General features: G+C 41.9%; 2 protein-coding genes across 2 annotated transcripts in view; one reads left to right on the forward strand and one right to left on the reverse strand.

The window, feature by feature from the left end:
• psph (phosphoserine phosphatase) overlaps positions 1 to 15,994 on the forward strand; it is a 178,342-nt gene that overhangs the window by 142,343 nt on the left and 20,005 nt on the right. The gene's annotated exons all lie outside the window — the stretch shown is intronic.
• Positions 495 to 15,182, reverse strand: LOC311019913 (BICD family-like cargo adapter 1). The gene is made up of 10 exons (XM_084019574.1): positions 14,799 to 15,182; positions 13,211 to 13,426; positions 8,007 to 8,126; positions 7,184 to 7,330; positions 6,507 to 6,689; positions 4,730 to 4,888; positions 3,559 to 3,636; positions 2,870 to 2,982; positions 2,632 to 2,752; positions 495 to 1,447 (listed from the first exon to the last, which is right to left on the reverse strand). The coding sequence occupies exons 1-10, from the start codon at positions 15,042 to 15,044 to the stop codon at positions 1,214 to 1,216; spliced, it is 1,617 nt and encodes a 538-aa protein (XP_083875700.1). The 5' UTR covers positions 15,045 to 15,182; the 3' UTR covers positions 495 to 1,213.

Raw genomic sequence — 15,994 nt, forward strand, 5'->3', positions numbered from 1 at the left:
CAAATTCAATTACCAATTGCAGCATCATAAAATGTCAAGGAGGATGAATATGTTTTAAAGGCTCTCTGCATTAAGTTCATATCCTCTATATAATATAGACACTTATGTATTTGTCACACAATCTCAGTATATGGTCATCCTGGGGCCAGTGCTGCATTTTCATATTGTACAGAAGAAAATGAGTTTGCACTCTATATTCAAGTCATTTTTCAGTTTTATATTCTATTGTGTTTCCCTGATCAAATTATCTCATGAGATACAGTAGGATAATCTATTAAGACCTAGAACTAGGTCACCTTGAGTAAATCATTGTTGAATACTTCTTGATACTGGTTGAGCACTTATCTGGTCCAGATGTATTGGCAGCTGCGTGTTTCTCCCCACTTCAGATTATCATATTAAAAGATTCTGTGAACACTCAAAGAAAACTACCTGAAAGGATCGTTTCATGTTTTATGAAATTACCCAGGAATCATTGCAGATGTAGTCAGTCAGACAGCTTAGGAAACAACCCAGTTCAAACTGAGCCGCTTTAATATTGAACACAGAACATACACACATGTGTCTGCTATACACAGACTCGTACCACACCAAGTCATCATTCAGAGAACACAGATGAAATTGTAAAAAACAATAGCTATCTCAGTGTACACAAAGACATTTAGTGTTTCTATTACAATCAACTTTGTTTTGTTACATATTTAGCTTTTGAGCAAAGCAGACATTACAAATATGTAACTTCTCACCTCAAACTTGGTATGCAAAATCACATTACAAATGAATAGTTTGATCGTTTATTTCCTGACCATACTCATTGATCTGACGCATTAAATAATCTGAACAAATACTCTCCACTGATCTGCATCTACCATGAATACCACAGTCTCAGAGATAGTCTCAGACAAACATCTACAACATTTCATAAAGGGCGCAGTATTTACAGTCTTGATCAAACCCTTTAACGTAATTCTGTGGGACAAAAATAGTGTTCCAGGTTGTCACAATTTTGATTTTCGGAAGGCTCAGCCTCTCAGTGAAATGTGTAAGTAAGGGCCTTTTTGACAAGTCTTTATCTGCTGCGGTTCTGTTGTTCGTCACTGAATTGAATGAAGTGTCTTTATGGCTTCTTTTCACCACACGGGATGCACAGGAAGCAGCACTTGTGACTTCCAGCTCATCTTCTAATCAGCACTCAGGGAGGGGGGTAAAGCACTCACTGTCCATTATTCGCCCCTTTCCCCCGTCTTAACCAGTCCCTCCAGGGGGATTGGGTTTTGCCCTGATTCGCGTCTGAACTCCAGGTGGAGGAGGAGGGCTGCCGTGTCCAGGTGGAGGCCGTCTTGCTGGGCCTGCGGAAGAAGGACATGCTGCTGGTGGACTTCTTCTGAGGATGCTCCAACTGCTGCTGGGACCTGAGCTGCTGGTTGATGATGATCTGGATGTCGTCCTGAGGAAAGGTGGGGAGGAAGAGGAGATGAGTAGGAAGTCGAAGGAGCGGGGACTCAACGCTGTCAACACTGGCCTCATATTATTCAAACTCCTAGTGTAGCTTGTTCCTCTGTCCCATAGAGCTCCATTGTTATAAAAACTAGTAAAAACACACTATTAAGACACAACATTGCACTGGAGTGCTCAATGATAACAAAGAGCCTGGGTAATGTAGTCTGCTGCTGCAGTGAATAGAACATTTGCTGAAAACTACATTTGCCTGCTGTTTAGATAATTACTACGCCGGTTTTTCAAGTGAATTTATGTATGTGTGACCCGTTTATAAAGATTAAATTCTTTAGTAGAGAGACTCAGGGATTGAGTAATTTGAGACATTTAGAAAAATCAACAGCCTTATCTTTTGGGTACTGAGGAGGTTGGGTTTTCAATCCTGTCTCTGTGTGTTAAAGTAAACTTTATTTCTGCAGCACCTTTCAGAACCAGATTTACAAGAACGAGAATTTCAGGAAAAGTCATAAATCTCAGGGAATTTAAAGATGTAGCGCAGATTCAGCTCCAAGCCATGGAGGGCACAAGACTGAATACTAAAACAAGCCATCTGCCTGCTGATGCCTTCATCACCGACACTTAACTATATTCTGAGCTCCTAACAACTATTTTGCTCTGTGTGTCTGCTTTGTACATGATTATTTATTACTGTTGAGCATAATTAGAGTTCACACCTTTGAGCTTACAAAGATGATTTCTCCACATCAACATATTATCTGCATTATCTTCACCAAAATACGAGAGATCAGACCCTCAGGCAGATGGCTCTGCTTGGCATAATGATGCAGCAGCAGAAGGACTTGTTGACAGAAACACCTGCTGCTCATACTCGTCCAAACTGACAGAGCTGAGAGAGAGATGGTTGCATCTGTCCCTGACCTCCCGCTGAGGACAACAAACTGAGATTCATCCGTCTCCTGTCTTGTCAATTATCACAAGAAAAAACTGCAAAGGTGATTTTTCATCAGTTATAATACAAATCGTAAGGCTTAAATGAAATGCATTCATGCTCATATCCAGGCTTTTCATAAAACAGGAGATGTAAGGCAGTTTGTGACAAAGAGACAGCATGAGAGATGTTTTAAGGTGTTTTAGGATACAGTAGACTGAATGGGATGAACAAATCGCTCTCACCTGCCAGGCCTCCAGTTCCTGTGACAGCTCTAGTTTACGTTGGATGGCTTCTAGTAACTGGTTGTTCAGACACATCATGTCATTTTTACTTCTCACCAACTCGCCCTCCATCAGGTTTTTCCTACAAAGAAACGATGACACCACTTAAGTCACTTACAAGAATCAATTCGAGAGTAGCTTTCTATACAAAAACAAACAACCAGGGAGAATACTGAAGGGGAATAACTGAGCTTCTCACCTGGCTATGGCTTCATCTCGGTCTCTGATGGCCTGTTGGACGACTTCAGCCTGCTCCTGCACACCCTGCAGCTTCTGCCTCAGCTCAGCGTTTTCCTGCTGCATCTGGACGTTCTGCAGGAGGAAGAAATTGTGTTTAGTCCACTGTGTGAAACATATCGATCTGTTAATCTGTGTATCATCCAATAAATGCATTTTCATTTTACTATAAGTTAAATGTTCCTTTTAAAATTACTTTCTTCAACTTTTACTCTTCTAATGCTTCTTGTGAAGAGCCAATTAGGGTTTTTTCCTAATGGATTTTTATTTTTGCAATTTATGACAAAAACCAAAAGAAATGTAGTATGGTAAAATAAAAAGCTTTTTTTTTACTAATTAAAATGTTATACTTGACTACACTCTTGATGTAGGCTCACTAAAGCAATGGGTGGTAGTAAAAAAATGCAGTTTAAAACCGCAAAATAAATATTTAATTTATGTACTATTATATTTATTCACACCAGTTAATGCTGGAGGCCAGCACTCTTTTGAGGTGAAAATGAATCAAAGGTCCCTGAAACTGTCTACGTCAATAAGATGGATTACAGTGACAGCAGCACGGTCAGTAATAACACAAGCAAATCCTAAAATAATGGACCCTTATGTGTGCTGCTCCTCCCTGACAGACAGGCTCGTTCATCGCTGGGTTACCTGATCTCTCAGCTCCCGTGCTGCGCTCGGATTCCCACACTGATCACCGGTCCTGTCCACAAAAGCTTGATTCAGCACCTGGGACACAGACGTTAACAAAGAGATCAGGTGTCGGTCATGCATTTCAGAGAGATTTACACCCAAAAGGAGCTTCTGTAGTGTTGGCCTATTTGCAAGGTGCTCCAAGGGAGGAAGGGGGTGAGCAGGAATATTTAGTTACAATAGTAAATGTCTGTTTGGAGTCTCGATTCAATGAGACACAACTGGACAATTGTATATGTTTGCTCGCGGCAAGTAGAGGCTCAGTTAAGTATATGAGCTATCAATTGCAACAATTCATTGGCATCCATTGCAAGAACTAGGACACACACTCCTTCCCCAGGATGCCTCAGACAACACTGTAGTGACGCTGACAGCCACTAGGGGGCAGATAGACTAACTGATTCATGTGGAATGTGAGGAGGCAACTTTCGGAATGATTTGACCTCTAATAAAGAAAAACAAGAGGGGAGTTACTCTTTCAGTGCAGTGGTCCTTTTCTGGGTCATAAAACCTACATTCTAGAGATGCAAGGTTGTCTCCCAACAACAGTGATGCATAAAAAAGACATGTAATATATATTTTTTTTTTCTTCTTTCCTATATGCAATTATTTTTATTATTAGTTTGTATCCATTTCAATGTCTGGATTTGTTGTTTGTTAAATGTGTATAATGAAAAGTGAAATAATAAAGACATTTTAAAAAGACGTGCATAAACTGCAGTCCTGATTATTTGATTAGTTGATTAAATTTAATCTACAACTCACACTTTCTTGGAAATAATTAATTCAGCATAAAAATGACAAGTCGCCTGAATAAATAGCCTAAGACTGAAAGTCCTAACGAGCTGTGTTTAAAAAGCAACAAATAATAAATACACACCAGTGTTTATCGCCTTTGCCTACTGAACAGACAACCTCATACTCCCACAAAGGACACATTGAGAGCTGGGAGTTTTGTACATACATACTCTATTATGTGTACGATACTGATATACGATTCAAACATACAAGGATAACAAAAGCCACAGTGTTGCTACTATTCCTGTCCTCCTTTGATTTCAAACAACAAGGTCAGCCTTTTGTTTTTTGCATTTCCCCTCCTGTTCCGCTTGCTCATTCTGTGGCTCACCTGAGGGCTGGATGCCAGGGTTTGGGCCACCCCCTTGAGCTGATGCAGCACGGCCTGCAGGTCCTCCTGTTGATCCGTGACCTCTGACCTCCCTGAGCTGTTCACTTCCCGGGTCAGTGGGAGCAGCAACTGAAGGATTGACCCCATTTCTTGTGTTATCTGAGTGGGAACAGAACAGGAGGCATGTTGATCTGGAAAGTGTCAACTATTAACTTTTCTGTTTTTATGGGCCAAACTGGGTTAGCATGAAGGGTTAGCTCTCACAACACTTGTTATTGCTCGGAGGCTGCATATTTGGCCTCCATTTAAAAGAGACGTAAATGAGAAAGTAACCCACTACTGACAAAAACTGGGTCAAAAACAAGGTATTCCTTTCCCTGTGACACTTCACACACAACTCTAGAGTCTAGAGTGATATCAATTATTTACACTGGGACACACAAGCATTACCTCATCACCTTATTTCACTTCCTTGAGTCATATATCTATATCACATGATGATACTGATCTCATGATGTAATAATCATAATATTATATGATACATTCACAGACGCAGGTATAAATGCTGAAGGCATTATAATGAACCTGCATTGTTGCTATGACAAGCAGGAAGTGTGCTGAGTGACTCATAAGTTCAGTTAAACATCACATTTTCCTGCTGGAACCAAACAATACCTCGAGAGTGAGAATCAAAGGACTTTGGTTCACTGTCAGTCAGTTTTCCTGTTCCAACCCAGACACAATTCAAAGCAAACAAGTCCTATCTCATAAGTCTTTGTGAAGGTTTCACTTTGAAAATCAGGTGCTTCACACGTCCTCCCGTCGCATCATGTCACGGAGAACTTGCACAGAATGTTCTGTCGGGTTTTTTTGTCTTTTAGTGACTGTAATGTCTTTCACAAAAGTATATAATAATATTCTTGTTTCCAGTCATCACAGGAAAACTATTTCCCCTCAAATCATACGTGAGTCATTGTGGGCAGGACAACAATAGAACGAGCCCAAATTAACACTTGCTGACCGCAGAGTGGAGATCAAGTCAGTGCAGCCCAAACCAAACCATTCCAGTGTTGGTGTACCGTTACAGTACTTTACAGCCTCTATTTAGTATTTGTTTTGCATCATTACTCTCATTCATCATTCACAGCAACTGTGTTATAAGAAGAATTTAAAACATCACCATATAAAATCATTTTATATCATGAAATTGATATACATGGTATATTTCCTGGAAAATAGTTTTTCCCAAGACCTGTCAACATACTTTGGTGTGTAAAATGATCACTGTGGAGTTCCCACTCAACTGTTTCTTATCTTAACCCCAAAATGGATCTGACTGAATGAGGATGCATATCTTTTGGTGATTGTGAATCTTAGTTAGGGTGAGTTTACAAGTATACAAATGCATACAAATTGGATGAATACCAATTGGTGTTGTAGTGAGTATTTCTGGTACAAGGACAGCGTATGCTAGATCGGCTCAAACTAAACTACAGTGCCCATGTTCATGGTTATAAAGGAACATGTCACCCAGCCCAACAGTGTGGCTCATTCATGTGTTTAACAGGACAATGGAGCTCTATGGGACAGAAGAATAAGCGATATCACACTTTGGCTACAAAGACAATTCTGTTCGTAGGAACAAACGTTGGTTTTGGGGTTTTCATGGGATTTGTTGACTATGAGAAAAATATAGAATCAGACTTCAGCCAAAGCTTTCTCCTGTTCTGGCTTGAGTGCTAGTCTGGCGGTGACGGTGAGTGACCTGCTTTAATACCTCTTCCTTGCCGACTCCCAGCCCCGCCGTCTCCAGGCTGCTCTCCAGCTCGGACAGCAGGGAGGCGTCTCCGTGGCTCCTGCCTTCCTGCAGGGACACCTCCTCCTGAAGCTCCTCCACCTGCGCCTGCAGCTGCTGAGAGCGACCCCGGGCCGCCTCCACTTCCTGCCAAGCCCCTGCAAGCTGAAATCACAAGGAAGGGCGTGAACACACACATGAAAATAATCTGCAGGCCCAAAAGTGTGAAAAAAAAAGATGAGCAGAAAAGATAAGCAACAAGTACAACAAATGCTAGGGAAGACAACGCTGTGACTACACAGATTACACTGAAGATAAACAGAGAGAGGGGTATGACAACACAAACATACTTTCACCCAAGGGCATGTGAGCTTTTTGAAAAGCCTTCAGAAGAGACGTTTTACTGAACTTTAAACGTTCAGAAGGACAGAAATCCTGACGTGCCAGATTCCAGCCTGCAGCCCAACATGAAACTAAACGAACATGAGTGGAATCCAGAAATGCGAGTGAAAGTTACAATGACGAGGGATGAGGTGATTGTTTAGCAATGCTCGCCACAATCCCGCCGAAACCCAGGCTGCAGAAATCCCCTTTGTTATTGAAAGGCTCTTTCATTCATACACGGCCGCGGTTTTGTGTTGCCTCGTCTGTGTTTTTACCTGCTGGCTGTGCTGCTGCTTGAGTTGGTCATGCAGAGCCAGGCGAGTGTGTAAAGAGGCCAAACTCGCTCTCAGCTCGCCGTTTTCTCGACACACACTCTCCAAACGCTCCTCCAGCACCTGCTCCTTCTGAGTGAGACGAAGCACCTGAAAAACAAACGCAGAAATTATTATTATTTCTTCTTGGAAAGGAAAGCTCTCACTAACTAACCCACATCTCCTTGCATAACACCATATCAATATCAAATTAAAACCTTTGTTTGGGTTTCCCAACAAGAATCCTGACTTGCATTGGCAGGCTTTTGAAAGATGGGTCTCTTAATATGAATGGCTATATTGCCTCCTTTGAATCTCTAATCAAAAAGACTAATTATTAAGTGAAGATCTGTGAAGTTTGGTCAAATTTTTTTCATTAATATAAAGAAAGAAACATAGCTGGAACTAAAAATGACTTTTATTGTGAAATTCCCCCTTTTTGTTGAATTTGGTTGTATTTTTCCTTGTACCGTTTTCTGTTTAATGGTTTGTCTCATTTTATCTCTATCAGCTTAATTTCCGTGCTCAGATTTGTTCGGTTACTTGTTTTTCATGTGTTTGTATTGGAAACCACACAGAGACTCTCAGCCCAAATGTTCCTCTGTAAGTGTCAAAGACACGCAGACACAGAACACACACAGGGTTTGGTGTGTTCTGGTCATCCTGTCTGTACACAATGCTTTCATGAAGAGAAACATTTTGCATGGCCGTGCTGTTTTCACATTTCGGATTGAGCTCCGGTGTGGTTGCAGCATTTAGAGGCACATACAGAGTGTTTGGTAGCTACCTGCTCCCTCATGGCACTGATCAGCTCCTCGTCCTGTGGTCTGTTGTGGCTTCCTTTCTGTTGGAGCTCCTGTTTCAGAGCCAGCAGCTCACTGGACATGGCTCTCTCCACCTCCATCGCCTACAAACACACAAATACACACAAGAGAGAAAGCACACACACATGAGATTCACAAACAGAGTGAAAGCAAAGAAAAACATGTTGCTTTGACCAAGAAATCTATCTAATCTATGGCCAAGAAAAGTCCTACATTTGGATCTGTCAACTTGAAACTCCAAAACAAAGCTTGCCTGAGGGATGAGCTTTAAGAGAAACTTAAAATAGCCAAATATATAGCAGGAATAAATCCTGTAATCTGGACCCAGATGAGAAGAAGCACAACATGATACCCGACTGACTAAAACTAAACATGTGTTTGGTATGTTTTATTGCTGCATGCCATGCAGCACAGATAAAATGAGATGTTTTTTCTTCAGAAGAAAAGAAACGTTAATGCTTCCAATGTTCCCAGCTTGGGAAAACCTGGTGGGGTCTAAAGATAAAATCTGAGAGGTCACAAGAAGATTAAAGGGCTAAGAAAGACAAAATTATGACAGCAATTATTCAACATGTTTGCCAGGCTAATTTCCTGTCCGTCTCTTATTTGTCAAACTGCACAATAAAGGTGATAATGCCAAAAAAAAAAAAGAGGTCACAAGTGAGAAAGGTTGGAAACCACAAACAAGAAGCAACATGACTCCTGTGATCATCCAACCATGAAAAGAACATTAATGATCAGCCAATCTGACAAACTACATGTCATATTGGGTCAATTTGCATTTTCACATTTCTACTCGTTATGAATAACAGCTGCTTGTTGTGGCTGGTTGTGACCCACTAGCAGGGATCTTTGGAGTGCTACCAGATCTGCAGCCCCGATGAACACCAACCCGTCGCTATCCCGGTCCCTCCCACCCTCCTGTCCTGGTCGGGGGGGGGGGCTCAGTTCCCCTTACTCAGCAGTTTGGCGGGCCCCTGTCAGGTCCCATCACCGCCACATAATACAAGATGAAAGGCCACCCTCTGCGGCAGATGGAGCAGAGGGCATCTTGGTCTTGTCTGTGACATCATCACGCCACATTAGACAACAATGTGGCGGAGGGCAAACTTGGGACATCATGAGGGTGCAGTGGAGAGGGGCTGCTTGTACGTGTTTGCAAGAGTGTACAGGGGAAGCGAGGCAGGCGTGAGGGCTGAAATTAGTGTGTGTGTGTGTGTGTGTGTGTGTGTGTGTGTGTGTGTGTGTGTGTGTGTGTGTGTGATGAGAGTAAAGCCGGCACTGATGGACAAAAACAAAACCTGGCCTGCAGACACCCTCGCAGGATGAGAAGAGGGTCCTTGAAGACGAACGTTTGTGTCTGAGAGACCTCACCGCCGCTGCCTCGTCAACACGGGCCCCTTCTCCACAAAAGAGGCAGCGACCCACTGAGAATCGCCGAAACAGGAGTGGAAGGAGACGCTCCATTTGGTAGAGACACAAAGATGTTATCCCCTCTCATGGCCCCCCCTCCCTCCCCAAGCCTCGGGCCTCCACTGATCCAAACGCTGCGGTATCTAACAGCTGACTCCCCCAGCTACAGCCCAGCCCCTCAGGGAGCTCACAGACAAGACGGCTTTCCCCTGGGATGATGGGATATGAGGGGCAACATCAAAGGACGCAAATGAAAGATTTATATCTCTCCCCAATGTATATTGTCTTTTTGTCCGTGAGCTGCGTGATGCCGGTAGAGGGGGCAGAGGTCACGGGGGCTTGCCTCAATTCAGGCATCTCCTTTTACAATAACGGAAACCTCACAGTGAGGGATTTGTCACAGTCGTCCAATAACACACTGATCTACGGCCAGGGGAGGTGATCATGTGACACTGGGCGGAAAGCAGGAGGTGAAAAGGTGATGTGTTTCTCGTCTGTTAACCAGACACAAAAACAAAAAGTAACAAATATTTACCATCATTTTTAAAAGAAAAGGGAAAGGACGACATATTTGGCTAATAATTGTTTTAATTATCAACTAATCTGCTGCATCAATCAACAACAGAAAACTGATCGCCAACTTTTTGGATGAGCAAATATTCATTTCTTAAGTAAATGATTCTCCAGATTGGATCTTATGCTTTTGGGTGTCATGTGATAAAAAACTTAATATATTTGAGATTTATACTTTTTTTACTCACTTAACTGTGGGGTTCTGGGAAATTATAACATTTTACACAATTTTCATGACAGTGAAGCTAGCCCAGGCAAACATTTGGTATTTTTGGATGAAAAATTACAGCAAATAGTTGACCGATGAATCGATTAATTGACTAATCATTTCAGCGTAACAAAGGATTACAAACACCTGTCTGAATAAAAGCGACAACTGAATATTATTTGATTGATATTCTGTGGTTCAGATTCACTGTTAACTCTGCCACCGAGTCTGAATCGCTGGTATAAACATAAATTACTGAACTGAATTCACCTTTCCACGGGTCCAAACGAATGTCCTGAACTCACCTTTACGGATTAGTTCTCTTTACCCAAGAAAATATGATGAAGATTTGCTGGGAAAGTTGGGCAATCGTTTCTCTGCATATCATCCAATAATCCCACTCCCTCTCCGGTCTGGCATTTCTTATGTGGTGTGTTTATATCCTACGTTCTAATACACTGATAAGGTTAAGTTGAGGAACATGTTCTTGCACAAGCGTCAAACTAAACCAGAAACATGTCTAAATCTCATTTCTCCTTCCCTTCAGAGTAAATCATGTCGTAACTTTCCAGCTCCTCGGAATCAGATTTTACTAGATTTTATCGTTACACATTCACTGAGTGAAGCGATAAATAAACAAAGACGCTCATCAGACATAAGACAAACTCATTAATGCTTGGATTTGGTTTCTCCCATCGAGTGTAAGTTGCAGCAATAATAACATTTGCAATATAATCAGAAGAAAATTACACCCCTGATGTCACTCAACACTGATATTTTAACACCGACTTTCCTCAGCGACTGTCGACACAGTCAGCAGGGAACCATGTGACACTCTGGCACACGTCAACATTGTTTTTATGCAGCTGCTTCCTCAAATGCATCAGGATGGAGAGTCACAACGAGTCTTTCCTCTCACATCAGAGCTTTGCTCCGCTGCTGCTGGTAAACGGACAAACTCTTTCTGGCTCATATTTCTGCGGTGCGATTTACAGACGCACGCCTCCGGATTCCTGACATGCTCCGGTTACTCTCACACTTAGGATGTAGCGTTTCAAGCTCTCTGAACCCGCTACAGCTTCACTTCACGTCGACCCACAACCCATAAGAGACGCAGTGTAGACAGGAATGATCTAAAAGTGTTGTTTTTAACAAATATTTACTGGTTCCAACATTGTATTGTGGTCCCAAATGTGAATATATGCTGATTTCTTTAGTTTTGAGCTGTTAGTTGTATAAATAAAGACATTTGCATCATCTTGGGCATTTTTTCACTATTTCCTACCATTTTATTGAGCAAACAATCAACTGAGTCTCTGAGAAACTGATAAACAAAATCCCTGTGGGAGCACCAAACACACACAATCACAGCAACACAGGCACAACTCACCTCGGCAGAGCCGGCACCCTTCACCACGTCTGGCAGAGACACCCCAGACATGGAGCTTCTCCTTCCTTCCACACACTCTCTTCTGGCTTTTTACAACCACAGCAGAGTCCAGAGTTACACCGATGCAAATAAAACAGTTCCTTCCTTCTCCCTGAACAGCCCAAACTTTATCTAAATTGACTTTTTCCTGAACTTCTAGGGAGTGTGTTTCCCTCGGTAAGTGCTTCAGCCGGCTGCAGGAGGGGGGGAGACATTGGTAGTTCCTTATTCTGCGGACCTTGACTCATTGTGAGGTGCACAGCGTTGTTTGGATTCATTTTTAACGTTGCCAGCTCCAGTTTTGCTGATCATTTTGAAACAACACAAGGAAGTGCTCCGCTAAGTAATCGGCCATGTGTAACGCAGAACATGAGCAAAACATTCCCGACTTTTTCAGGCTGGAAAATTACTGAAGGGTGTCCAGCTGTGTGATCCTCCGCGTTGACTGATAAGAAGCAGAACATTAATATGTCTACGGTTTGATTCTCCCAGCGAGCGCTGCTTCCTCGGGATCGAACACCGCAGGTCATAAATGTTGACTTTTACACTTACAGCTGATAAAGACTTGAATAAGCTGTAATGTTGTCAGAATCTTATCCATTATGTAACCAGTGAAGCACATGGTTAAAAATTAACCTCATGTTACTAGATAAACTATAATAATAAGTTATAATGTTCTCATGTAGAGCTATTAATAATTTCCATAACTGCTTAACCGTAACAATTGACTACAGCCCCAGCAGAATTCTTGTTTTTTTACAAACCTAAAATATATTCAGTTTACAACTTCATCACAATAAAGACAATCTTCACATTTGAGAAACTGGAAAAAGATGGTTTGCTGCTTTTTGATGCCCCCCCCCTAAAATCAAATCATGGCATTAACTTCCACTGCTCCTCTTCTTTACATATCGTTTCCATTCAGCTCCACTCTGGCGAGGAACATTTGCCTGAAGCAAACAACGTTGTCTCTTGGGTACAGAGGGACCAACTTCTGTCTCTCCTGCTTAGATGTATTTTTTTTTAAGCTTTCCTTTTTTATCAAACCTGTGTAAGAAAGCATCTGGTCCCAGCCTTGTCGGAGTCTGTGAACAGGCTGAGAGTTTGGCCTTGCTCTAGAGCAGATTACTCTGAGTCAGACTGAAACTCAATGTTCCCTGCAAACCACTCGGGTATCAGTCAGCGTGACGATTGGGTGACAGTCCCCTCTTATCTAGTTTAACTCAGGTTTCTTTGAGTTATATAGCATATAGTTCAGACAGAAGAAGACCAAAAACACACCTTCAGGGCTGGGCGACGATAATTGATCGTCTCTCAATGGAATCATATCAGGATGAAACCATATATCCAGATACACATGCTTAGAAAATCAGTTAATTTGTATTTAAGTTCTAAATAAAGCAGGAATACACAAACTATAGGCTTTACCATGTGCTTATTTCATATAGACCATGCATTTATTTATATGAATTATCAGAAAACATGCTGTATCATGATATATACCGATCTAAACCCCAGCCTAGTAACGCAGGTGTTGGACTCACAGTGTTCAGCTGCTCCCTGAGCCGCTGAGTGTGCTCGCCGTGCTCCAGCCCGACTCGACTCTTGTCCCTCTCGGCCTCGCCGAGCGCCCCGGTGAGCCGCTCCACCTGGGCGCTCAGCTCCCTGGCATCCCTCTCCAGGTCCAGCACCTGGCTCTCCCACTGGGACTGGCAGCCCTCCAGCTTCAGCCGCAGCTCATGCCTGCCCTGCTCCAGCTCCTGCAGCGGGGGGGGGGAGATAAACGTTGATCCATGCTTGCAGTTCATTCAACGCAGGCTGTTTATACATAGGTTTGAAACAATATGAATCGTCCTCGTTGGCAACAGGCAATCCATTGATTTAAAAGGGAATTTGAGTGACACAATGGGCTCATTCAGAGCTGTGAAGGATCATGGGAAATGTAAGACAAGTGGAATCTAAATCAATGGCTGTGGATTTCATTGATATTCTACTGTACATATCAGTCAAAACTGTTTTCATAGATTCCAATAAGAGCTGAAACCATTAGTCCATTATAAGTCGATCAATAGAAAATGTATCCATTACTGTAGCCGATTCATAGATTGAGGATTTCTTTCAGGGAACACTGCTTTTCATTCTCTGTTTCTGTGTCTTATGTGATGGTAAACAATATCTGTTAAAACATGATCTTCAACCTTAGGAAACATATTCATCTCTATTTGTATGACATTTTATAGACCAATGATTAATTCAGAAATATAAGCCATAATGAAAAACAATGGCTCGTCGCAGACCTTCATTCCATGAGAACATTACAATTTATCAAACTATCTCTCTGACAGATCAGTCCAGATCAGTCCATGCCACGTCTTCCTTGCACTTTGCCAAATCGCTGATTGAAGCCGTAGACACACTTGATAAGACGAATGAACATCCACCCTGAGAACGGCAAGGAGGCCATTATGTTGTCTGACGTTACTGCTCAGGTGTGTAATGTTGTGCAACAGTTTCACTCCAAAGTGTCAAAGTTTAGCAGACAGCCTCATTTCACCCGTTGCCTCTTACTTCACTGCAGTCGGCATCGGGTTTATTTGTTGATTCCTTACTTTTGCAGTCAGTGAACAACACAATAGAAAGGGAGAACAATGAGAGCACCTGATCCCTCGTCGAAGAGTTTAATACATTTACACGGAGGCTTTCTCCCTGTGAATGACAGCTTATGTACAGTAGATTTCCTACAGATTACTTCTATATTGACATTGTATTTATGGACTGGATCAGTTCATTTCCTCCTTTATTTTGTCAAATTATCACAAATTAGTGTTTAAAGTTGTCACTTGGTCATATAACAATAAAATAAATACAAACATTGTTATTATCTAAAGTATAATCAGTGCCATTTGTTAGTCTGCTTTCAGAAGAAAGACCAGTTGGCATGCTCTCCCAGATACACCCTACTGTATGTGGAGTTGGATTGTCTGTGCTGGATTCACTTGTTTTCAAAGTTGCTGTCTGATAAGAAAAATAAATCAATCAATAACTCATACAACACCGAGAAACCTTTTCAAACCACATATTCTGCTCTGTGACCTGCATTGAGCTGTAACGAATAAATAAAAGCAGTCTTACCTCAAGCCTGTCTGCGTATTGTTCATGAAGTTTGTCGCTCCGCTCCTTCAGCTGACGGTTTTCCAGGAGCAACGCGTTTCCCAGCTGGGCTGCCAAAATAACCTCTTCCTCCTTTTGTTTCAGCGCAGCCACAAGTTCACCGGGGTCCCGGTAGTCTGCCATTTCCTCCGCTCCGTAGTCGAAGTAGAAATCCTCCTCCAGGTCCATCCTCTTGGACTTGAAGCTCCATTCGCCCAGCCGAGCCATCACAGGGAAGTCGAGTGAAGCGCGCCTCTCGAACCAGCGGCGTTTTAGAGACACGAAGGAGCCGCAGAGACGAGCTGAAGGTGTCCGTCCATGACACGCGGGTGACGCTGAAAGGTTCGAGCTCCGCGCGCACAGAAGGCCGCTCCGTCTGTCACGGCAGATGACTGCTCGTCTCCAGGGGGATGTGGCTTCGGTCACCTGGGCGACCGTCACCAAGCAGACTGACACCTGTCCGCGCGCAAGGTCTCACCTACCGGTTTATCGTGGAAAATTAGCCCAAAGCATGGAAACACCTGTGTGACGTATCGAAACCCATTTCCGCCACTGTCAGAAACTTTATCAAAATAATGACTACGTATCTAAAAAAATGACTTATTATCTCAAAATAAAGACTTAGTATCTCAAAATAAAGACTTATTATCTAAAAAATAAACACTTATTATCTCAAAATAAAGACTTAGTATCTCAAAATAAAGACTTATTATCTAAAAAATAAACACTTATTATCTCAAAATAAAGACTTAGTATCTCAAAATAAAGACTTATCTAAAAAATAAACACTTAGTATCTCAAAATAAAGACTTATTATCTAAAAAATAAAGACTTAGTATCTCAAAATAAAGACTTAGTATCTAAAAATAAAGACTTATCTCAAAAATAAAGACTTAGTATCTCAAAATAAAGACTTAGTATCTCACAATAAAGACTTAGTATCTAAAAATATGACTTTGACTTTGTTTCTCAAAATGACGTAGTAGTCTATCTCAAGAAAATGACTGAGATTCTCAAAATAATGACTTAATATCTCAAAATAATGACTTAGCACCCAAGACAAAGCTTTGTCTCGATATAGCTCATGCTTCTTCAACAAAACTTTACTTCACATTGCCCTATTCTATTTCTTCTTTATGCACTTCTTTGAAAAAAAGTGTCCCCATTGTGTAAACATT

The sequence above is a fragment of the Eutrigla gurnardus genome (genome assembly GCF_963514095.1).
Source record: "Eutrigla gurnardus genome assembly, chromosome: 10".
Taxonomy (NCBI): Eukaryota; Metazoa; Chordata; class Actinopteri; order Perciformes; family Triglidae; genus Eutrigla; species Eutrigla gurnardus.